The sequence below is a fragment of the Notamacropus eugenii genome, chromosome 2, assembly GCF_028372415.1.
Source record: "Notamacropus eugenii isolate mMacEug1 chromosome 2, mMacEug1.pri_v2, whole genome shotgun sequence".
NCBI lineage: Eukaryota > Metazoa > Chordata > Mammalia > Diprotodontia > Macropodidae > Notamacropus > Notamacropus eugenii.
This window is the reverse complement of record NC_092873.1, coordinates 412,411,712-412,435,854: the sequence shown is the minus strand read 5'-3', so window position 1 is coordinate 412,435,854 and position 24,143 is coordinate 412,411,712. Positions and strand designations below refer to the sequence as shown.

At 36.1% G+C, this 24,143-nt stretch overlaps 1 protein-coding gene and 1 pseudogene across 2 annotated transcripts in view; one reads left to right on the top strand and one right to left on the bottom strand.

Annotated features, from left to right (window-relative positions):
* FBXO28 (F-box protein 28) overlaps window positions 1-21,180 on the top strand; it is a 57,256-nt gene extending 36,076 nt beyond the window's left edge. Inside the window, exons 4-5 of one of the 2 annotated variants that reach the window (XM_072647733.1) lie at window positions 13,002-13,197; window positions 20,412-21,180. In XM_072647733.1, the coding sequence (XP_072503834.1) occupies window positions 13,002-13,197; window positions 20,412-20,806 (591 nt within the window). In that variant the 3' untranslated portion in view covers window positions 20,807-21,180. The remainder of the gene's footprint in view (window positions 1-13,001; window positions 13,198-20,411) is intronic. The other variant, XM_072647734.1, reaches the window with a different exon arrangement.
* Window positions 7,216-8,475, bottom strand: LOC140529231 (L-lactate dehydrogenase A chain pseudogene; annotated as a pseudogene).
* Window positions 21,181-24,143: the final 2,963 nt, after the last annotated feature.

Sequence of the window (24,143 nt, the reverse complement as noted above, 5' to 3'; positions counted from 1 at the left end):
ATCAGAATTACTAGGTCAGAATTGATGATAATTTTTTTAAATTTTTAATTTTTTTTCAAATATATAGACTTTTCTTTTTCATTTCCACATTCTTACCTCTTCCCCTATCCAGTGGAAAGGAAGAAAAACCCTCACCTCCTATTAAAAAAAAAGGCAAGGAAAAAATATGCACTCAATTTGCAATCTGAGTTCGTAAGTTCTCTAACTGGAGATTGATGGTATGTTTCATTATGAGTTTGTTGGAATTGTGATAGGTCATTGTGTTGATCAGTTGCTAAGTCTTTCAAAGCTGATTATCTTTATAATATTGCAGTTACAGTATAAATTGTTCTGCCTCTTCTGCTCGCTTCACTTTGCATCGAAAGTATCCCTTTTATCATTTCTTATAACATAGCACTAGTCTGTCACCCTCCTATACTGTAACTTGTTCAGCATTTCCTCAATTGACGGGCATCCCGTCAGTTTCCAGTTATTTGTGAAGAGCTACTATAAATATTTTTGTAGAGTCCTTTTCCTTTTTCTTTGATCTATTTGGAATAAAAAACCTTGTAACAGTATCACTGGGTCAAAGGGTAAGTACAATTTAATTAGCTTAGTTCACAGTTCCAAATTGCTTTCCTGTATGTTAGACTGCTTCACAATTTCACCAACAGTGCATTAGTGCACCTGTCTTCCCATATCCCCTACAGGTTTTGTCCTTTTTCTTTTTTGTCATCTTAGCCAATCTGTTGTTTTAATTTGCATTTCTCTAATTGTTAGTGGTTGAGAGTATTTTTTCATATGACTATTAATAGCTTGGATTTCTTCCTCTGAAAATTGCTCATTCTTATCCTTTGACAGCTTATCAGTTGGGAAATGGTTCTTACTGTTAATTAGATGCAGTTCTCTATATGTTTTAGAAATGAGACCTCTATCAGAGATATACTACAAGGATTTTACCCTCAGTTTCCCGCTTATCTTTTAATTTTAGCTACATTGATTTTGTTTGTGCAAAACCTTTTAATTTTATATAATCAAAATTATCCATTTCATTTCCTGTGAACCTCTCTATCTCCCCCTCTTTTGGTCAACTCTTCCCCTCTATCCATAGATCTGATAGGTAATTTCTTCCATGTTATATTAAATTACATACATATGTATACAAACTCACACATAAACACATATCACCTTTTATGTCTAAATCATGCATCCATTTTGAGCTCATTTTGATGTATATTGAGGTGTTGGTCTGTGCTTGCTTTTTGCCAGCTTTCCAGTTTTCCGAGCAGTTTTTGTCAGTGAGTGAGTTCTTGCCCCAGTTGTTGGGATCTTTAGGTTTATCAAACATTAAGTTACTGTGGTTATTTGTTTCTGTATAGTGTATACCTAATCTGTTCTATTGATCAAACTCTTTTTCTTACCCAATACCAAATTGTTTTGATGATTACAGATTTATAGTATAGTTTGAGCCCTGATACTTCTTGTCCTCCTTCCCTCCCCTTTTTTTTATTGATTCTATTGATATTACTCCTCCAGATGCATTGTGTTATGATTTTTTTCTAACTCCATAAAGTAAATTCTTTGGTTATTTGATTGATATGGCACTGAATAAGTAAATTAATTTAGGTAGTATTGTCATTTTTGTTGTATTGGTTCAGCCAACTCATGAGCAACTAATATTTTCCCAATTACTTAGATGTCTTTTATTTGCGTGAATAGTATTTTGTAATTCTTTTTCCTCTGTATGTCTTGCAGAAAGACTCCAAAGTATTTTATACTGTCTATAGTTATTTTAAATAAGGTCAGCTAGGTGGTGCAACGGATAAAACACCAGTGCAGGAGTCAGGAGGACCTGAGCTCAAATCTCACCTCAGACACTTGACACTCACTAGCTGTGTGACCTTGGGGAAGTCACTTAACCCCAATTGCCTCATCCTGGGTCATCTCCAGTCATCCTGATGAATATCTGGTCACTGGATTCAGATGGCTGTGGAGGAGAAGTGAGGCTGGTGACCTGCACAGCCCTCCCTCACTCAAAACAAAGTCAAGTGCAAGTCATGTCATTATTTCTCTGATGGTATGGTCTTCTTTGGCAGCGAAGGACAAACACACACAGTTATTTTAAATGGATTTTCTCTATCTCTGCTGGCTTTTATTAGTAATATACAGAAATAATGACATTTGTGTGGGTTTATTTTATAGCCTGAAACTTTATTGAAGTTGGCTCTTTAGGACTCTCAGAGTAAACCATCCTATCATCTTCAAAGAGGGATAGTTTGTTTCTTCATTGTCTATACTTATTCCTTTAGTGTCTTTATAGTACTCCATTCCAATAGCTACCATTTCTTGTATTATGTTGAATAATAATGGTGATAATGGACATCCTTGCTTCACCCCCAAACTTGTTGGAAAAGACTCTAGATTAACGTGTCACTACTTATTATTTTAAGGAAAGTTCCATTTATTCCTATGTTTTCTAGTGTTAAAAGAAATGGGTGTTGTATTTTGTCAAAAGTTTTTCTGTACGTCTAGAAATAATTGTATGATATTTGTTTGTTAATATGATCAGTTGTGCTTATAGTGTGTAGCTAATATGAAACCACCCCTACATTCTTTGCATAAATTCATTCTGGTTCTAGCATATAATTTTTGACATCTATTGCTGTAATCTTCTTGCTAGCATTTTATTTAAAATTTTTGCATCAATATTCATTAGGAAAATTGATCTGTGATTTTTTTGTTTGTTTTGACTCTCCCTGATTTAGATGTCAAGACCATATCTATGACAAAGAAGGAATTTGGTAGGATTCCTTCTTTACCTATTTCTTCAACCAGTTTATATAGTATTGGAATTAATTATTCTTTAAATGTTTGGTAGAATTTCCTTCTAAATCCATCTGGTGCTGGGGTCCTTTCTTATGGAGTTTATTTATGGCTTATACAATTTCTTTTTCTAAGATAGAATTATCTAAGTATCCTATTTTCTCTGTGGACAATTTATTTTTGTAAATATTCATCCATTTCATTAAGATTATCAGTTTCATTGGCATATAGTTGGGCCAAATAGCTCCTAATAATTGCTTTTATTTCCTCTTTATTGGTTGTGAATTTACTTTTGTCATTTTTGATACTGATAATGTTTTTCCTTTTTTAAAAAAATCAAATTAGGTAATAGTTTATCTAATTTATTAAGGTTATTTTTTTCCCCCAGAAAACTAGCTCCTAGTTTTATTTATTTAATATTTGGTGTTACTTTCAAATTTGTTAATCCTTTGATTTTCAGGACTTCTATTTTAGTGCTTAATTGGGAGTTTTTAATTAGTTGGCATTCTAATTTTTTTAGTTGCATGCCTGATTTGTTGGTCTGCTCTTTCTCTCTTTTATTAATACGTGTTTAGAGTTATAGTTTTTCCCCTACAAATTTGGATATGTTTTATTGTTGTCATTATCTTTAATGAAATTATTGATTATTTCTGTGATTGTTCTTTGACCTACTTACTCTTTTGGATTAGATTATTTAGTTTCCAGTTAATCCTTAGTCTGTGCTTCAAAGGCTCTTTATTTATTGAATAATCTTTATTGAATTATGGTCAGAAAAAGAAGATGCTTTTAATCTTCTGCTTTTCTAAATTTGCTTGTGAGATTTTTATGCCCTCATACATGGTCATTTTTTGTGAAGGTGCCATGTACAGCTGAGGTAAATTCTTTTCTCTTCCCATTCAGTAATCTCCAGAGGTCTGTCATGTCTATTTTACTAAAATTCTATTTACCTCCTTTACTTCTTTCTTGTTTATTTTATGGTTAGATGTATCTGTGTTTAAGAAGGGTAAAAATGAGGTCCCCCATGGTTATGTTTTTACTTTCTGTTTCCTCTTGTAATTCAACTTTTCCTTTAAGAATTTAGGTGCTATGGCATTTAGTATGTATATGTTCAGTATTGATATTAATTCATTATCTATGGTACCTTTTAGTAAAATGTAATTTTCCTGTTTATCTCTTTTAATTATATTTGCTTTTGCTTGAGATCATGCCTGCCTTTTTTACTTCAGCAGAATCATAACAGATTCTGTTTTGGCTCCTTATTTTAACTCTGTGTGTATCTTTTTCTTTCAAGTGCATTTCTTATAAACAGCATGTTGCTGGATTCTGGTTTTAATCCCTTCTGATATCCTCTTCCATTTTATGGGTGAGTTCATCCCATTCATGTTCACAGTTATGGTTGCTAACTGTGTATTTCCCTACATCCTATTCTGTTATACAAATTCTTTTCTTTTTAACCCTGTCCCCCTTTAAGAATCTGTTTTATTCTGACCACTGTCTCCCTTAATCTACCCACCTTTTTATCTCTACCCCTCCTTTCTCTAAACCCCTTTCCCCTTCTACTTCCCTGTTGGGTCAAATGAATTTCTGTACCCAATTGTATATATATATACATGTATTCTCCACTCCTTGGACCACTTCAAATGATAATGAGCTTCAAGTGTTGTCCATCCCCCGCCCTCCATGTCTTCACCATTGTATAATCTCTTCCTTTCATATCCCAATTATGTGAGATAATTTTCTCCATTTTTCCTCTTTCCTTTCTCCCAGTGCATCTTTCTTTTTCACCCTTTTATTCTTTTGAGATCATTCAAACAGAATCATACCCAGACTCTTTGTTTAGTTAGGGGTCCCTCAACACCCCTGGTGATGATAAAGTTCTCAGGGTATATACATGTATCATTTCCCCATATAATAATGAAAACAGTTTAACTTTTTTTGTTCCTTATGATTTCTCACTCATATATACCTTTTCTTGCTTCTCTTGAGTGCTGTCTTTGAATGTCATATTTTCTATTTGACTCCAGTCTTTTTATCAGGAATTCTTGGAAGTCCTCTATTTCATTAAATGTCTATTTTTACCTCTATAGGTTTATACTCCATTTTGATGGGTAGTTTATTCTTGTTTGTAATCTTAGATCTGTTTCCTTCTGGAATATCATATCCTTTATAGTGGTGACTGCTAAATATTGTGTGACCCTGATTATGGGCCCATGATTATTGAATTCTTCCTTTTTGACTTCTTGTAATGTTTCTCCTTGACTCGAGGGTTTTGGATTTTGGCTAAAATATTCTTGGGAGTTTTCATTTTGGGATTTCTTTTAATTGGTGACCAGTGAATTCTTTCACTTTCCATGTTGCCCACTGGTTGATTCTAAGATATCTGGGCAGCTTTCCTTTATAATTACATGAAATACAATGTCTGGTCTCTTTTTTTTCCCCATGGCTCTCAGACCAGTGATTCTTAAATTTTCTCACCTCAGCCTATTTTCCAAGTCAGTTGTTTTTCCTATCAGATAGTTCATATTTTCTTTTTTTTTTAGTCTTTTGACTTTGTTTTATTATTTCCTGAGTGCTGGGGATGGAAGCTCAATTCCATGTGGACAGTCTCGGGCGGGTAAAGGTGGGAACTTCTAAATCTTAGAGTTCTCACAAGGCCCCCCCAGGAAACGACTGGGAATCGAGGTGAACCGAGCTATCTCGTGTATTTCCGCCTCTTCCCGTGAGAAACGTGATGGGAGAGAGCTCTCCCCGCCCTCGAGATTGTCCCGGATCTGGGCACACCTAACAGGCACGGTATTCAGATGCAAACTATGCGACTGGAGAGCTTAAGTAGGATCAGGAAAGCCTGAAAGCTCTCTTGGGCAGAGGGGCGTAGAGCGGACAGGACACAAGGCTCTGCTTTTCCTCTCTCCTCTCTCCCTTCCCCCTCTCTCCCCACTTATACTTCTACTTCCAATCTCTTATTGTAAGATCTTTGCCTCCTTGGGAGATTCTTCGCTCCCTCCTAAGGAAGAATTCCCCTGCACTTGTAACTAGACCCTGAAATAAAGCTCAACCCTTGTTCAACTCTGGAACGTCCTTTCTCTCATACGAGCATCCGGTTTGGCCAACCGAAGACCTCCGATAGAGGTAAGGGAAGACTCGGGTAGCCCACAGGCCTCTAGGCCTGGCACCTGAGGTCTCATGAATTCCTTAGGTCTTATTTGGTGAATTCTTATTTTTAAGAAATTACTTTTTTTGGTGAGGTGTTTTGTATATATTTTTGCAAACCATTCTCTTTTCATAAACTTTCTTGGATAATTCTCATTACTTTTCCCATTTTTTCTCTATCACTCTTGTATGGTTTAAATCAATTTTTTAAACCTTTTCTATCTCTTTTTTTTAAAGCACTTTAACTCTTCTAGGAATTTTTGATCAGTTTGTATCCAATCTGCATTTTCCTTTGAGGCTTTGCTTGTAAGTATTTTCAAGCCTTCTATTTGAGTCTTCAGCTCCCCTGTCACCATAGTAATACTCTTTATAGTTAGGTTCTTTTTTTTAATTTGCCATTCTTCCAGCCTCCTTCTTGAATTTGGACTTTATGTTAGTACTGAACTCTGCTCACTTCTGGGGGATATCTGGCCCGAGTTTCTGTTGCTTTCACAACTCACTCTGAGACCCTTCAAGTTTTCAAGGCTTCCATAGTAGTATAATCTAGGGAGAGGTTAGAACCAAGTTACTGTTCTGCTTTTATACTTAGAGCCACACAGCTAAATTTCTAGAATTTATGCGCAACACTCAACTAGGACTCCATGCTCAGTTATACCCACACCTTTCCACCTGAATCTGTGACTCAGAATAAGTGAGTATATTTCTTAACCAATTGTGTGTGTGTGTTGCATGTGTGTGTGTAAGTTCAGATGAGAGTGAGGTTCACTCAGGTGTCAGCCACTCCTCCCTATCCCCTTCTTTTTTTTTTTTTTTTTTTTATCAGTTATTTGTTGTTTATTCAGTATTTAGGGTTAGTATGATACTTGAGGAATTGGTTGTGTTGTTGTACACATACAGATCTTTTTATATAATATGGAAATTTACAGCTATTGATATATATATATATATATATATATATATATATATATATATATATATATATATAGGCAGACAAAATCAGGTCCTCTAGAAAGGTGATACATGGGGGCCATGCTGTAGTGCCCTAATGGAGGGGAGGCACAAAGGTAATCAATGCATCAATAAAGAATTACTACTGTATGGTGTTTTGTATCCAGGAGTGTTGTCTTCTGGACCTAAGGGAACTTGTAGCACCTACATACAAAGCAGGTAGTTTATATACCTGTGGGCCACTGGCTCTGCTTGACACCAACCACTGAGACTATACAGGTCATATTCAGCATCATATGCAAACTACAACAGGGTTCTATTCCCCATTTCTAACTTTAGGAAGAAACTAGAGTGTGTTCACAGGTTTTACACTTCTGGTGTTTAGTCACTAATCAGAGGAAGGATTTGGTCTATCTGAGAAGCAGATCATACATAACCCCTCAACCCCTGTCCTGTTCTCTTTATGGCAGCACATTCAAAGGCTTTAAAATTGCAGCTCCTTCTGGATTCCCCAAAGAGTATCTGCACTCTTCTTTAAACGGCTCTCCTCCTCCGGATTCAGGTTGACCTTCACCACATCTGAAATGCCATTCTGCCCCAAAACACATGGGACACTAAGGAAGACATCCTCTTTAATGCCATATAGGCCCTTAATCATGGTGGAAATTGGATGCACTCTCCTAAGATTCTTCATAATGCTTTCTGCCAGATCTGCCACAGACAAACCAATGGCCCAGGAAGTGTAGCCCTTCAGTTTGATTACCTCATAAGCACTTTCAACCACCTGTTTATGAACATCTTTCCAATTTTCTGCATCAGAATCAGTTCCCAAAGAAGGATGAAGGTTCTTTAGAGACACACCAGCAAGATTCACACCACTCCACACAGGAACACTGGAGTCTCCATGCTCCCCAAGGACCCATCCATGACAACTTAAAGAATGGACACCAAGTCTCTCCCCCATTAGGTAACGGAAACGGGCAGAATCCAGATTGCAACCACTTCCAATAACACAGTTTTTAGGAAAGCCACTTAGCTTCCAGGCCACATATGTCAAAATATCCACTGGATTGGAAACAATAAGCAGCTTGCAATTAGGGCTGTATTTAACAATATTAGGAATGATGAATTTAAAGATATTCACATTACGCTGGACCAAATTAAGACGACTTTCTCCCTCTTGTTGACGTGCCCCAGCCGTAACAATGACCAGCTTTGAGTTTGCAGTCACACTGTAGTCTTTTCCAGAAACAATCTTTGGCGTTTTGAGGAAAAGGCTGCCATGCTGGAGATCCATCATCTCTCCCTTTAGTTTGTCTTCTATTACATCAACTAGGGCAAGTTCATCAGCCAATTCCTTTGTTAAGACACTAATGGCACATGCCATGCCAACTGCACCAACCCCAACAACAGTGATCTTGTTCTGGGGAACCTGGTCCTCCTTTAGAACATTCAAGATAAGCTGATCCTTGACAGTTGATGCCATTTTGGAGGGTAGCTGGGGGGATAGCTGGTCAGGCTGCGAAAGTTCTGAGATAGATGAGAGGTTGCTGCTCCCAAGCTCGCACCCTTATCCCCTTCTTATGGTTTATATAGATGTCTACCTATGCACTCTTATGTAATATTAGGAGATAATTATGACATGATTTTCCTTCCCCTCCTCTAATGTATTCCTCTTCCCTTCTCTTTCTATTCTTATGATAATCAAGACATAACAGAACTACCCTGAGGCTTTGTCTAATTTGCATCTCTGTGACCTCTAATGATTATAGGTTTAAAAGCGGATCTATATTTCATCTCCCCACATTAGAATGTCAGCAATTAAAAACATTGTTCATTCTTGTTTGCCTTTTTAGTGTTTCCTCTTTCTCTTTTATGTTTCCCTGTGTTTGAACTTCAAAGTTTGTATGCAGCTCTGATATCTACATAAAGAATGCTTGAAAGTCCTCTCTTCACTCAAGGTTCATTTTTTCCCCTATAGAGTTATATCCATTTTTCTGGGTAATTTATCCTTATCTAGAATATATATCTTTTGCCTTCTGGAATATCACATTCCAAACTCTCTACTTCTTTATAGTGGTGGCTGCCAAATTGTGGATAATTCTGACTATACTTCAGTGCTTGAATTCTTTCTTTCTGGGTGCTTGGATTATTTTTTTTTTACCTGGAAGCTCAGGATTTTGGCTATAATGTTTCTGGGAGTTTTCATTAGGGAATTTCTTTTGGGGTGTAACTGGTGGATTCTTCCTATTTCCCCTTTAGTCTTGGGTTCTGAGAGATCTGAGCAATTTTCTTTTGAGATTTCTTGAAAGATAATATCTTAGGCTGTTTTTGGTCATGGTTTCAGGTAGTCCTTTGATTCTTCGATTTTTCTTTCTCTTTCATCTGTTTTCTAGGTCATTTGTTTTTTTACTATGAGATACCTTACATTTTCTTTATTTTTTTCAGTCTTTTTACTTTGTTTTAATATTTCTTGTTATCTCATGAAATCATTAACTTCTCTTTCAATCAATAAACATTTATTAAACACCTAACATATGGTACTAGACAATCCAATACTGAAACTATCCCCTTTATCATTTCTTACAGCACAATTCTATCCTATCACCTTCATATACTGTAATTTGTTCATCTGTTCCCCAGTTGATGGGCATCCCTTCAGTTTCAAATTCTTTGTGAAGAGCTGCTATAAATATTTTGTACCTATAATGCGTCCTTTTCTTCATTCTTTGATCTCTGATCTGTGAGGATTCGCTATGATTTTCTTTTTTCCTCAGATTTCCCCATCAGAATTTTGTCTGGTGCATTTTCTAGTTCTTTTTGGAGGAGTTTTATGTGGGGAACTCATTCTACTGCTTCCTGATATTCTGCTATTTTGGCTCCACTTCCAAAGCCTTACTATGTTAACTTCTCTAATGATATAAATGTATGTTGTAACAACTTTAAGATACCACTTTTTACATATCAAAGAGAGAAAAAAATTAAATTTTAAATGATGGGCAGCTTGGGCAGGAGGGTGACGTTCAGCTGATTCAACTCAAGGTGTCCACAAGGCAGAGCCTTGTGTAATATATTTTGTTGACTGTTGAATTTTGTTCCAGTATCAAACATGAACTAAATACCAAGGGACTGGCCTGAATCAGGCCCCTCTAAAAACAGCCAAATGGGATGCAGAGAGACTTCTGATATGAAATGGGGCAGCAGCAAGAGTGCCCAGAACAGTGGCCAGGGAAAAGGTAGTGGGTTTTGAGGAGAGAGCACCCAAGTCAGAGATTAGACTGGTATAAGAGGAACACACAGAATGCTCACTATAAGCCCAATTCACTCTTGAGGTCTTCAGATAAAACTAGTATTTTGAAATCACAACTCCCAGAGTTCATGGGAATCTCTTGGACTTTAGGATCATAGTAAACTATCTGGGGATTTACCATTCTCATCTTTCTCTTTTTATTGTTATAATTTTGTTGTGAAATTGATTAGTTGTGTCTATGTGACCCCGTTTGGGGTTTTTTTGGCAAAGATACTGGAGTGGCTTGCCATTCCTTCTCCAGTTCATTTTACAGATGAGGAAACTGAGGCAGACAGGGTTAAGTGACTTGCCCTGGGTCACACAGCTAATAAGTGTCTGAGACGGGATTTTAACTCAGGTCCTGCTGATTCCAGGGCCTTCACTCTCACCTAGTTGCCCTCTTGTTATAATATCTCTGATTTATTTTTGTCTAGCTGACTGAAAGTATAGAATTGATACCGCTTTCTAGGCTACCCAATACATAATTGTGGGGTTCTGGGTGAGGGCCCTGCTCAGACTGAGATAAATCTACATGAGGTGATAATAAAGTGTTTGTGCCCCTGTTGCCCTGACATAAGCCTTAACTGGAAAACAAAGAACGAGGGAGATGCGGAACGTAAGACAGTCTGTATCCTGTCTGGCCACCAGAGGGCTCTACCCCAAGTGATGACCTGCTGGGATAAGATTGGCAGGCTTGGTGAATTCTGAGAAGAAAGATAGGCTAGGATATGTAAGGTTTTAAAATACACTGGCCCAGCATTATTTACTCTCTACCTTTAGGCTCCTCATTTCTTTGAAGATGCCAGAGACATGAATGGGTAAAAAATCTTGGAAGTTTTAGGTGAAAGAGGATTGCCCAAATCTCCTTTTCCTGAGACTAGCAGTCTTATGTGGGAAAGGAGTATTTTTGATTATTTTGCCCTTCTCTGTGTTTTAACTGTAATCTTACTGAAGTGGTAAAGTTGAATTTCCATTTTATTGTTTTTGCCTGTTTTGCATGCTAAATTCTAACCTATGAAATTGGCTATATTGCTGTCTTACTTTGCATCATAAAATATTTCATAAAATGCCCTCCAGTAGAATGAAGGAAATTGTAAACAGGAGGAAAGCTAAAGTAAAGGAATGATAATTACCAGAGTAGAACAGTGTAATAATTTCAATTTCAGTTTATCTGGGATCTAGCCAGTAAACACAAATAATGATTTTTTTTTCTTCATACTCTGCTTTTAGGAGAGGCAAATGACCATAGTTTCCCCCCACCAATGCCAAGAAAAGTCTGATATAGAAGCTTATTTTTAAAAAAAATCCTTAAAGTCTAAGGAACAGACTATAAGATCCTGAAATGCTTTTTGCAAGAAATATTAAATTATATTTGGTATAGTTTGTATTTTATGGTATCATATATATAGTAGTAGGTAAAGTACTCTGGTTAATTATTTCCCCAAACTTAATTGTAAGTTTATGATACTGTTTTAAAGCCTTTGAACATACTTTAGATTTGAAGTAAAAATAGCAGATATCATTTATTTTCCTTTATTTTACCTTTATACTTCTTGACTCTTTGCCATAAATGCCCCCACCCCTAGCAGCCCAGACCTTCCTTCCAAAATCTCCTCTCAGTTGCGGCTTTGGAAGGGTTGGTGCTGCCTTGAATGGTGAGAACATAAAAACATAAGAACTATCATAATGGGTCAGATTTGATGGTCCCTGTAGTCTAGCATTCAGTTTCAGGGGGGAAGTCTCTTTAAAAAAAAGGGCATCTGCTCTTCTAAATCTTTAAGTCTTTTCCTTTTCCTCGACATTAAAACTCAGCATCTGTGGCTCTCCTAAAGGGCAGAAACATGAAACACCTATAAATACCTGACCAATAAATGTCTAATGACTTTGTGGGTTATATTTAATTTTTGTTAATACTCATACACTGGCTGATACGTCTAAATCTGGCTTAGTTTCTTCTAAACTCTTGCTAATTTGTATAGCTTCCATAAATATATAATGTTCATTTTGAAAATCAAAAAGTAGGAATATCATTCATTTATAAGGTCAAGGACATTTGAATGATCTCTGATACTCTTTCCCATATGATCCTTGGACAACTGATTTTATACATGAAGTATACCAATTTTTAATGTTTGTATAAAATTTGCTTTGGGCACTAAGTGAGTAGGGAAGGGTAAATAGCATATACATCTGATAAGTTTCCTGTAACTTTATCTGAAATTAATTTTTGTTCACATTCAGTTCTTCTCACGTTTATTTTAAATGCCCTTGTAAAACAGGATTCTTATCCTTTTGTGTCAAATCTTCTTGGCAATCTAGTGAAGGTCTGGTGTCCCTTCTCAGAATGATAAAAATATGTAGCATAAAATACATATGATTTCAAGAGAAACCAATTACATTAAAATTCTCCAATTATTTTTTTAAAACCATTTCACAGAATCCCTGCTATAAAAGAATAATCTTGGCTCTGTAATTTGTTATCTCTTAACCTCTCTGGTCCGCAGTTTCTTCATCTGTAAAATAAAGGAACTTGATTACATGAACTCTGAGGTTCCTTCCAACTTTAAATCTGTGACCCTCTAATTCTTTGAAATATACTTGCTAATTCTGAATACTTAAAACTGGTTTGTGCTGTCAGCACAAATTCATTTAAAAGTATAACTTTATCACAGTCTTATTAAAATAAGGAAACTAGCGGGTGACAGTATGATAAATGGCCAATCCATTAATCACATTAGCAGTTCTGGAGCAAATTTCTCTTTCAATTTATTTTTTTTTAATTTAGAAAACTAATGAAAATTCATTATTTTAGGTAATTGATGAAATTTATCGTGTGCTGAGATATGTAAATTCTACCAGAGCCCCACAGCGGGCTCATGAAGTCCTCCAAGAGTTAAGGGATATTTCCTCCATGGCAATGGAATACTTTGATGAGAAGATTGTCCCAGTTCTAAAGAAGAAGTTACCAGGATCAGATGTGTCTGGGCGACTCATAGGCTCTCCTCCAGGTATATACTATTTATATTGTATCAAATTTTCCATTAATATTTAACTGTAAAATTTCACTTAAAAGCAGCCTTTTCAAACCAAAATGGATGCTGTGTAATTATAATGACTAAGCTTGGCCCCAGAGAAGAAAAAATGAACTTCTCTCCCTTCTTTGGGGATGGGGGAAGATACTATGGATATGGACCATTATAAATAAGACTTGGTTGATAACTTGTTAATTTTGCTGAATTGCCTTTTTATATCTTTTCTTAAATTCTACGTAGGGGAGTGGGAAGGGATATTCTTGAAAATAAAAGTGATGTGCTGTTTATGATCTTCTCCTCTTCATCTCAAAACCACTTGACTTCATCCCCTACTCTCCTTTCCACTAGTTTCTCATAATGAGATAGCCTCTTAACTTGGCAGGGTCAACCCCAAAATGTGTACCTTTGATCCCCTCCCCTCCTGTCTTATTCCAGCAGATTGCCTTCTCAAACATCTCCTTTCTCTCTAATCTTTTTTTTTTTTTTTTATTAAATTTATTTATTTAACTTTTAACATTCATTTTCACAAAATTTTGGGTTACAAATTTTCTCCCCTTTTATCCCCTCCCCCCCCAAACACCAAGCATTCTAATTGCCCCTATGACCAATCTGCTCTCTCTTCTATCATCCCTCTCTGCCCTTGTCTCCATCTTCTCTTTTGTCCTGTAGGGGCAGATAGCTTTCTATACCCCTTTACCTGTTTTTCTTATTTCCTAGTGGCAAGAACATTACTCGACAGTTGATCCTAACACTTTGAGTTCCAACTTCTCTTCCTCCCTCCCTCCCCACCCCTTCCCTTTGGAAGGCAAGCAATTCAATATAGGCCATATCTGTGTAGTTTTGCAAATGACTTCCATAATAGTTGTGTTGTATAGCACTAACTATATTTCCCTCCATCCTATCCTGTCCCCCATTACTTCTATTCTCTTTTGATCTTTCTCTCTAATCTTTAACTTCTCTTCCTTTCTACTAGGTCCTTCCATATGGTCATCAAACATGCCCAAGTCTTCTCCACCTTAAAAAATCTTTATCATGCTGTCATCCTATATCTCTCCTCCATTCTCACCCAAACTCCTTGAAAATCTTGTCTACACTCATTGTTTCTACTTTCTTTCCTCTCACTTCTCAGTCCTTTGCAGTCTAGCTTCTAAACTCATCACTTAACTGAAACTGCTCTTGAAAATTACCGTTGATTTCTTAATTGACAAATTTGACAGTCTTTTCCCCAATCCTCGTCTGTTTTTATCTTGGTGCCACTGGATAATCTATCCTTACTGTCAACTATGGGTTTCCCTAAGGCCCAGACCTGGGTTCTCTTGTCTATTCTAATTACACTCTCACTGTTAGTGACCAAATTTGCTCCTATGGGATTTAGTTATCCCCTTTAGGATAAAATTCAGGCTTATATAGGCAGCCCTAGTTTTTCCCTTGAGCTTTAATCTTGGGCATCTTAACCATCTACTGGACATTGGATAGTCCCATATGCATCTCAAACTCAACATGTCCAAAACAGAACCCATGATGATGATGATCTATCCTATTAAACTCCTCCTTCTTGCAAATTTCCCTATTCTTCTCTTCAAGATTTGTAATTTTAATGGTGTCCTTAACTCCTCACCCTCCCTTACCCCATTTCTCAGTTCACTTATTAACTCTTGCCATTTTTCATCCATAATATCTTGTATTTCAGATCCTTTCTCAGCCACTACCTTCTTAGTTCAGTTTATCACCTCCTCTCTAGAGTATTGCAATGGTTTCCTAATTGGACTCCCTGCCTCAAAGGTTTCTCACCATTTTAGTTTATTCTCTGTAGCTGTCACAATAATTTTACTTTCAGGCAGATCTAACCATATCACTCACTACTCAGACAACTTCAATGGTTCAGTATTGCCCAGAGGATAAAATATCACTTCCTCCATTTATCTTTTAAAGCCTTTTATAACTTAGCCCTGATCTATCTTTTTACCCTCACTGTATATTCTATTTAACTACCTTGTGTATATTTGCATTTATTCTCTTTATATTTATCCCATGTATACTTATCTATATAACCTGTCTCTCTCATTAGAATATAAACTTCTTGAGATTTGGGATTATTTATCATATTCTCAGAGCCTACTAGCAGTGCCTGGAACATAGTAAGGACTTAATAAATAAATCAACAAAAATTTTATTAATTCAGTTTTCCCTAGAGACTATCTATGGGTCAATTCCATTCTAAAGCAAATCAACTTAGAATCTTTTGGACATTAATTATTAATATTAGACTAGAGATTTAGTAGAGATCGAATCTATGATTTCATTGGCATAAGGAACTCCCAAGAAAGAAAATTTCCTCTACCAGTAGAGGAGTTGCGTAGAGCACTGGAAGGTTAAGTGACTTGCTAAGAGTCACACACCAGTACATAATTGCCAGGATTTAAACCAGGTCTTCCAGACTCCAAGGTCAACTCTGAATCCACTAAGCCATCAGCGCTCCTCATAGAATCTACCCATAACTTGTATCAGATCTAACCCTTCATGCTTTGACCATTAAATATGAAAATGTTTCCTCATTTCACTACCTTGATCTTTTCTTTAAGACCTTAGCCTGAAAGGGCCAAGGTCTCACATTGTATCCTAGGCCATCTCCAGTTGTCCTGATGAATATCAGGTCACTGGATCCAGATGGCTCAGGAGAGGAAAGTGAGGTTGGTGACTTTGCACAGCCCTCCCTCATTCAAATCAAAGTCAAGTCATGTCATCATCTTGATGTCATGGTCCTCTTCAAGAACAAAGGACAAACACAACAACAACACAACAACAACCTTTGTATTAAGCATCAATGATAATAACAATAAGGTAGGTAATTATTTTGAATAGTTTAGAATTTAATTATGGCAGGGGGAGGGGCAGAGAGCTAAATGGCATTTTAATGTAACCACTGGCCATATATTCATAACCTGGCCTCTTCTTACCTTCCTAGTCTCCTTACACTTTATTCTCCTTCACATATTCTACTATCCAGTGGCACTGACTTCCTTGTTCCTTATTCAAGACACTCCATCTTTAAACTCTGTATTTTCACTGGATGATACCCCATATCTAGAATGCTCTTCTGCTGTGCCTCCTAGTTTCCTTGACTTTCTTCAAGTCCCAGATAAAATCTCACCTACCGCAAGAAGCCTTCCCTAATCCCTCTTAAAGCTTTCCCCTGTTAACATTTGAGTTCCTTGGCAGTACGGACTGTTTTTGCCTGTCTTTGCCTGTCTTTGTATCCCAGTACTTAACACAGTGCTTGAGATATATAGTAAATGTGTAGTGATTTGTCTGATTAAAGAACAACTGTCAGTTTTTGACTTTTGGTCAACATTTGATATAATAGGTAAAAATCCAAAAAGTGTTCTGGACTTATTTTAATAGCATGAAAAATGTTTTTGATTGCTACTTTTACTTCAGTGCTTTTGCAAATTTATTAAAGATGAAGTTTTTGGAAGAGAAGGGAAGTAGACCATGGAATAACAGTAGACTCAGAAAAGTCTTAAAGGAATACCATTAAGGGAAAGGAAAGAAAGTTGGTGCTAGAAGGTTACCCTCAATTTGTCTTACAAGTAATTAATTCTGATATGGTAAATCAAGATAGTAATAATAGCTCTTGCTAGCAGGTCATGTTAATGTACAAATGGTTTCATTCTCAAGCTTCTGGCTAGAAAACAACACCAAATGGACCTCATTCTCTTGATGATTTCTCATGGTTCAGCTATTACATTGATATAGATCACTACCAGATCTCCATACAGAAGCCTTGCATTTCTTTTAAACTCCACTCCCACATCACTGTCTGTTGGACACCCACAACTGAATTGTTCCATTTCAAATTAACATTTCCAGAAGAGAACTCATTATCTTTCCTCCAAAACTCTCTCTTCCTATTTTCGCCATTTTGGTGGAGGGCACCACCATTCTTCTTGTCACCCAGGTTCACCGTTTTGGGGTCATCCTCAATCTTTTCATTCTTTCATCCCCAGCCTTTTACATCCAATCAGTTGCCAAGTCTTGTCACTTTTACTTCCACATTAATATCTCATATCCATCCCTTCTTTCAGTTCATAAAGTCACTGCCCTAAGTAAAGCCCTCATTGCTTCTCACTCGGAACAATTCAATAGGCTCCTAATTGTTCTCCTCACCTTTAGTCTATTCCTTTCTAGTCCATCCTCTGCATAACTGTCAAAGTGAAATTCCTTTTCTTCTTATTCTAAACATTTATTATCTTTTTTCTCTCACTCCCCCCAGTTGAAAGTTGTTTTTAAAAAAAACCCTCATAAAAAATATTAATAGTCCAACAAAACAAAAACCTACATTGGCCTTATCTGAAATGTGTATCTTGCTCTGCATTTTAACTTGATCATCTCTTTGGCAGGAAGTAAGAGGTGTGTTTTATCTTCAGTTCTTTGGACTAATGGTGTTTCTTTGTTCAGAGTTGTTTTTATTTATGTTATTGTATAAATTACTCTAGTTCTTTTCTCTTTACTCTTCCTTTTTTCACAGGTCTTCCCAGTTTCCTCTGAAACTGTCCAGTTAATCATTTTTTGTTATGATATTCCATTATATTCATATGCCATAATTTGTTTATCCATTCCCCATAGGTGGAATTCCCTAGTTTCCAGCTTGAGGCTTCTATGAAGAAATCTGCTATCAGTATTTTTGTACATATAAGTTCTTTTCCTCTTTATTTGATCTCTCTGTGGTATAGGCTTAGTAGTGATATAGCCGGGTCAAAGGGTATGAAGAGTTCAATAACTTTTGGGGCATAGTTCCAAATGGCTTTCTAGAATAGCTGGACCAATTCACGGGTCCACCAACAGTGTACTAGTTTGCCTGTTTTCCTGTAGCCCCTCCAACATTTGTCAATTTCTTCTTTGGATAGTTTCATCCATCTGATGGATATTAGGAAGAACCTCAGAGTTGCTTTAAGTTTCTGTAATTATTAGTGATTTGTAGCATTTTTATATGGTGGTTGACAGCTTGGGTTTCTTCTTTTGAAAACTGCATCTTCATATCCTTTGATCCAAGAAAAATGTCTCTTAGTCTTACAAATTTGAATTAGTTCCTTAAATATCTTGGATTTGAGGTCTTTATAAAGAAACGTGCTAAGGAGATATTTTTCCCCTCTTACCTGTTTCCTATCTAATTTTAACTGTATTAAATTTTTTTGTACAGAAACTTTTAAATTTCATATAATCAGAATTGTTGATTTTATCTTCTCTAATGCTTATTTAATCATGAATTCTTCCCCTATCCAAAAATCTGAAAGGTAATTTATTCCTTGCCCCTCTGTTTTGATTATATTGTCACTTTTTTTTATCTAAGTCATGTATCGTTTTGTAATTTAACTTGTTTTAGTGTGAGATGTTGGTCTATACCTAATTTCTGCCCATTTTCTCAGAAATTTTTGTCAAAGAGTAATTGGCTTCTTTGGGTTTATGCTCCCATGTTTGCTTCAGTGTGTCATATTCCTAATCTCTTCCACTTATTGACCTCTCTTTTTTAACCAGTATTAAATCACTTAATTACTGCTTTGTACTATATTTTATGATCTAGTACTAGTATCCTCCCTTCCCTCATTTTTTCACTATTCCTCTTCAGATTTTTTACATTTTTTTCCCTCCAAATGAATTTAATTATTTTCCTAGTTCTTCAAAATAATCCCATGGTAGTTTGATTGGTATAACCGAACTGAAATTTTTATCTAACCTTATTATTCTCCTGCCCAAGAAATTTCCAACTTCCTATTTCCATTAAGATAAAATGCAAATGTCCCAATTTGGCTTTTAAAACCCTTCCCAGTCTGCCTTCAGCCTCCCTTTCCAGGTATACTACACATCATTCCCCTTCAGGTATTCCTAGGCTGCAGCCAAGCTGATCTCCTTGCTCTTCTTCTGTACTGCTTTCCCATCTCTCCTATCTCCCCTATCCTGTCCCCATCTGTGGAATGTCTGCCCTCCCTCCACATCAGTGCCTCATGAAAGCCTCAGCTTCCTTCCAAGCTCAGGTCAAGGGTACTTCCTAGAGGAAGCCTATCATCCCTGGATTACTGGTGCCCATCCTTCCAGACTTAGTCTGTGATGTTTGTTTTCATGTTGTTCTCCTCACTCTGCTTAAAAAACATAAAAAGCAAAAAGCTGTTTGAAGACAGTGGTTGTTTGTATACTCAGCTCTTGGCACATAACAATTGCTTAATAAATACTTACTGAATTGAATATAATCTTAACCAGATTCAGAAAGGTGACAGAAAGCATTCCCTGACCTAAGTGGTCTACATAAACAGCAATGTAGGTAAGCAGGAAAAGAGTACTAAACTTAGAGAGCTACATTTTGGTCCCAGCTCCCTCAGTAGCCATGTGCCCTTAGATAAATGACTTCACCCCTCCTGTCTCTTCTTCCATATCTATAAGAGGAGTGGTGTGGGTGAGGTATTCTCTAAGGTCACATCTGACCCTAAGAGTCACTAATTCCATAATTGAAAGGTTTGTGTAAAAATGCAGCCTTATAGTTTAATGGAATTTATACCTAAATGAGATTATGTAGTATAAAAGTAGTGTAATGTTTGTGTTTTATGGTATTCACCTATTTATAACAATAATTCCAATGCTAAAATGTGTTCCCAAACCTCCCTAGATGTCAAAAAATGTTGTGGTCCTGTATAACTTGTCCATTATATATCCTTTCACTTGGCTTAGAAGTTGGCTAGAGTCGTCAGATATAATTCTTATTGCATCCTGCAGACATCGCTAAAGACTTGTGTGTCCATTTCAGCAAATCATTTTACTTTTACTAAATAGTTATTTCTCAGATGGTGATTTCCCAATTTTACTTGTAGTTTTTATAATATTTAACAATCACTAAAGTAGTGAAAAATGTTTACAATTTTTATATTCACAAATATATATGTATATATAATTAAATGTTTTTGTACAATCTAAATATTGCCTTGATAGTTTGGAGTTTAAGAATTAAAAATTAATTTACAAAATCAGGTTACCAGCTTCTCTGCATTATATAGGCTAAATATAAGCATATAGAGCTAGAAAAACAGTAAGAGTAGAATATAGTATTCAAAGAGTTTTGGTTATATCAAGTACAAATTCTATAGAAACTAATTTTTAAAAAATAATTAATTTGTTTCTCTTATAATTCTCTCCTGCCACAGTTCCGGGACCTTCTGCAGCCCTAACAACCATGCAGCTTTTCTCCAAACAAAACCCTTCAAGACAGGAGGTGACTAAACTTCAGCAGCAAGTGAAAACAAACGGTGCTGGTGTGACTGTACTCAGGCGTGAAATTTCTGAGCTTCGCACTAAAGTCCAGGAACAACAGAAACAGCTTCAAGATCAGGACCAGAAACTGCTAGAGCAAACCCAGATCATAGGGGAACAGAATGCTCGTTTGGCAGAGCTGGAACGAAAGCTTCGGGAAGTCATGGAAAGCGCAGTAGGAAGTTCCTCAGGGTCTGGGCCAAATGAGGAGTCTCCTCGGAAACGGAGAAAGGCAGTGGAAGCCATAGACTCTCTTAGGAAATCTAAACGCCTTCGAAATAGAAAATAACTTGGAATTCGCTTATAGCTCCAAAAAGGCATGGCCTAGCAGCCCATGCAGTCATGCTCACATGGATACTTGGGTTTAGCAGCGTGGTGTCCTTTAGGCTTCACAGCCTTCAGAATACAACTTAGACTTTGACATTTACTCATTGTTGGGACATTTTCCCCCCCTTCTGTCTGGGTGGACTGATGCACAGGATGTTTTTAATTTGCAATAGATTTGTTATAACTAGACTCACACTCTATCATGTTTTGAGGAGTTAACCTTTTTTTCTGTGCAGATGATGTGTTAAAGTAAATTTATTTGTGTTTCTGCATATATGCACATTAAATAAGGATCTTAAATAAACCCTGTCTTGACAGACTAGAAATTAAGTTTAAGTACAGATGTCCTGTTCACTTGAAAGAAAAGACCTACTTTTTAAATGGACACTATCTTGTATAAAAAACAAGTCGACTTTTTGTTACAAGTGACCTTTGTCTGGAATGTCTGAAAAGTAGTTAATGCTTTTTAGTATTGAAGTAATGGGTGATTGAAAAGGACTTCTACAGTATTGACTGCAGAAGAGACCTCTACAGTATTGACTATATATTTTTATAGACTACTGGCAAGGGACTCATCCAGCTATTATATACATAATTTCGATTCTCTGATGGAACCAAGTCCTACATTTGCATGGATAGATGCATGCACTGCCTTTTTAGCTCACTCAAGAGCACTTGCACTGGCGTTTACCTTGAACCTCTAGATTTCCCACTGATAAATAAAGAAGCTTCTAAGTTCTTAGTACCCTAATTAACATCTGCCCTCATTACAGCAGGCAGAGGTGAGCTTGGGCCTTTAATAGGGAAATATGCTACTAGTTCATTTGATCTCTATTTATATGAGGGTTGAACAGTACTGATGCCTGTTGTATTATCCATTCTCTGGCGAGTTCAGGTACTCTAGTTAAGGCAGAAATCCAACTTTCCAGGCTCTTTCTGTATATGTAGGATCTCTGGTTACTCGTACTGTCTTATCACACTACTGTGTCAGCCCATAGGTCAAAATATGATGACTGAGTAGTGGACACTGCTTATCTGTATAACTCTTTCATCAGTGAAGAAAGTCCATTCAAGAAAATGGTTGTACAATGAAAAGACATTTACATCGTTTCATTGGGGGAAGGGAGAAGAGTCAGGGGAAGCTTTTTAATACTAATAACTATATTCAAGCTTTCCTTATACTAAAACTTTAAACAAAAGCTTTAATTTCTTTTGCACTCCTGTTTTAAACTTGTAACTGGAAAAGCATGTCTTGCACTGTTCAATCTTCTGATTGGTCACTTTAACAACCTCTAAGTTGTTGTGTACAGTGATTATTTTTCCCAGTTGTATATTTTTGAAACATTATACAGATATCACTGTCCTTGTTTTATTTTTTAATGTACTATGTAGTTATCATTTGACTGTTAAAAATTCTTTTAAGCAACTGTTGCCTTGGGCTTCAGTGAAATTAAAATACATTTAGGCGTAGCATGGAAAAATATCTATTTCCTTATGGGAGTTTGACATCTAAATTAAGTCTAAGGTATGAGTAAGAATCTTAGCTTAATAAAGCACAAGTTTGCTCTTTTTGCATCCGTCCAATATAATGAGTTTATACTTTATTAGTAATTAACCCAACAAAAGTAAAATTTTTCCTACCTACTCATAATTGTCTACTCATAATATTTGTATCAGTAATACCTAACTTGGAAATCCCATTTACAACGTATGTTTTAAGTGATCTTTAATAGCTATTCTCATGATTTGTTTTGGAGAGAGATAAACTAACAATTTCCATAAAACATATTTATCAACACAGGTAAAAGTCCCAAGTTGGAATTCATCTCAGCTAGTTTTCTTTTTTGTTATCAAATTATCTATGATGTCATAGCTGGGGTGGAGGCCTGTTAGAATATTTTATGGCCTTTGCTAAAGACTGCTTTTCTATAATTCAGGAGATAGAATACATATTTATTAACTATGATGATTATGCATTTAACAGTCTTAGTTTATTATTAAAATGAATACTTTAACAGGTCTTAATGAATTACAAAAAGTCTGTACTCCTGGGAAAGGTTTGTTTGGTACACCACCCACTTAAGGCTTCACTATGATTTCATTTTTATTTCTTAAATCACCTCCATTTTGATCTTCCTTTCTTATGTTTCTATATAATGTCCCAAGTATCTAAGCTGTTTGACCATTAGTCTCCCCTTAGTGGATACAAATAGGTGAGTTTTGTAATAAGCAATCAGCATATTAGAAAATAACAGATGATCAACAACAAATCACAATTTCTAACATTAAGCACATTAAAACCAGATCAAACCAGTTTACCATTTGTAAATTACCATTCCATGGTGTTTCCATCATATTACAGAAATGTTCTTTAACTACAAGAACAAATGGGACATACTTTAATTCTAAGGAAACCAGCTCTTGTGTGCTGTTTATAGTTTTTTATTGGATGCTACTTCTTTTGAGCAAAAAGTCCTTCCCTTAAAAGGAATTTAATTTTTTTTAAACATACTGGGATTTTGGACTTCTAAATTTAGCACTTTCTGAATTGCATTTGTTAACAGACTTTCACTTGAGGAAGAAAGTAAGGGGGTAGGCACTGCAGGCATCATTGCTTATTTTTTAATTGCAAAAATCCTAGGAAACTGAAAAAATAAGAGATTTTTATTTAAATTTCTGGTAGACACTAATTACTTTGATCCACTAAAGTTGACGATACATATACAATAATTTCAAGAAGGCTATCATATTGTCCTGAATTGTCATTAACTTGAATGGTAAACAGTTTGATATAAGTATGTTGTACTAGGAAATCACTTAACAGAATAAATAAGTTTGTACTGTGGTATCCCAGCTGTTTTCAGAGCCTTTTCCAAGAGAGCTTGCTTCTCATTGAAATTGCTTTTTTTTTTCCCAGACTATACTCATTAGTAATTATGCTAAAATGGATTTTGAGCTATAATATGGAAAAGACACTCACAAGGAATTTAGGATTTTCAACTATAGGATCCTTCTTTCTTTGTGTTTTTCTGTGAATATTATTTAATTCTTTATAAAGGTGGTTTACAAATTTCATGTTAGGAAATCTATCTATTATTTTTTTAAGTTGGGAGAGGCAGTGTGCTTTAGTGGAAAGGTTACTGGATTTAGAGTCAGAGTATCTGGTTTCAAATCCTAACTGCTACCTGTGTTACTTTGGGCAAGTCACTTCACCTGTTAGCCTCAGTTTCTTCATCTGTAAAGTGAAAGATTTTGACTAGATGGTCTTTAAAATCCTTTCCTGCTCTGGAGCCTGAGTT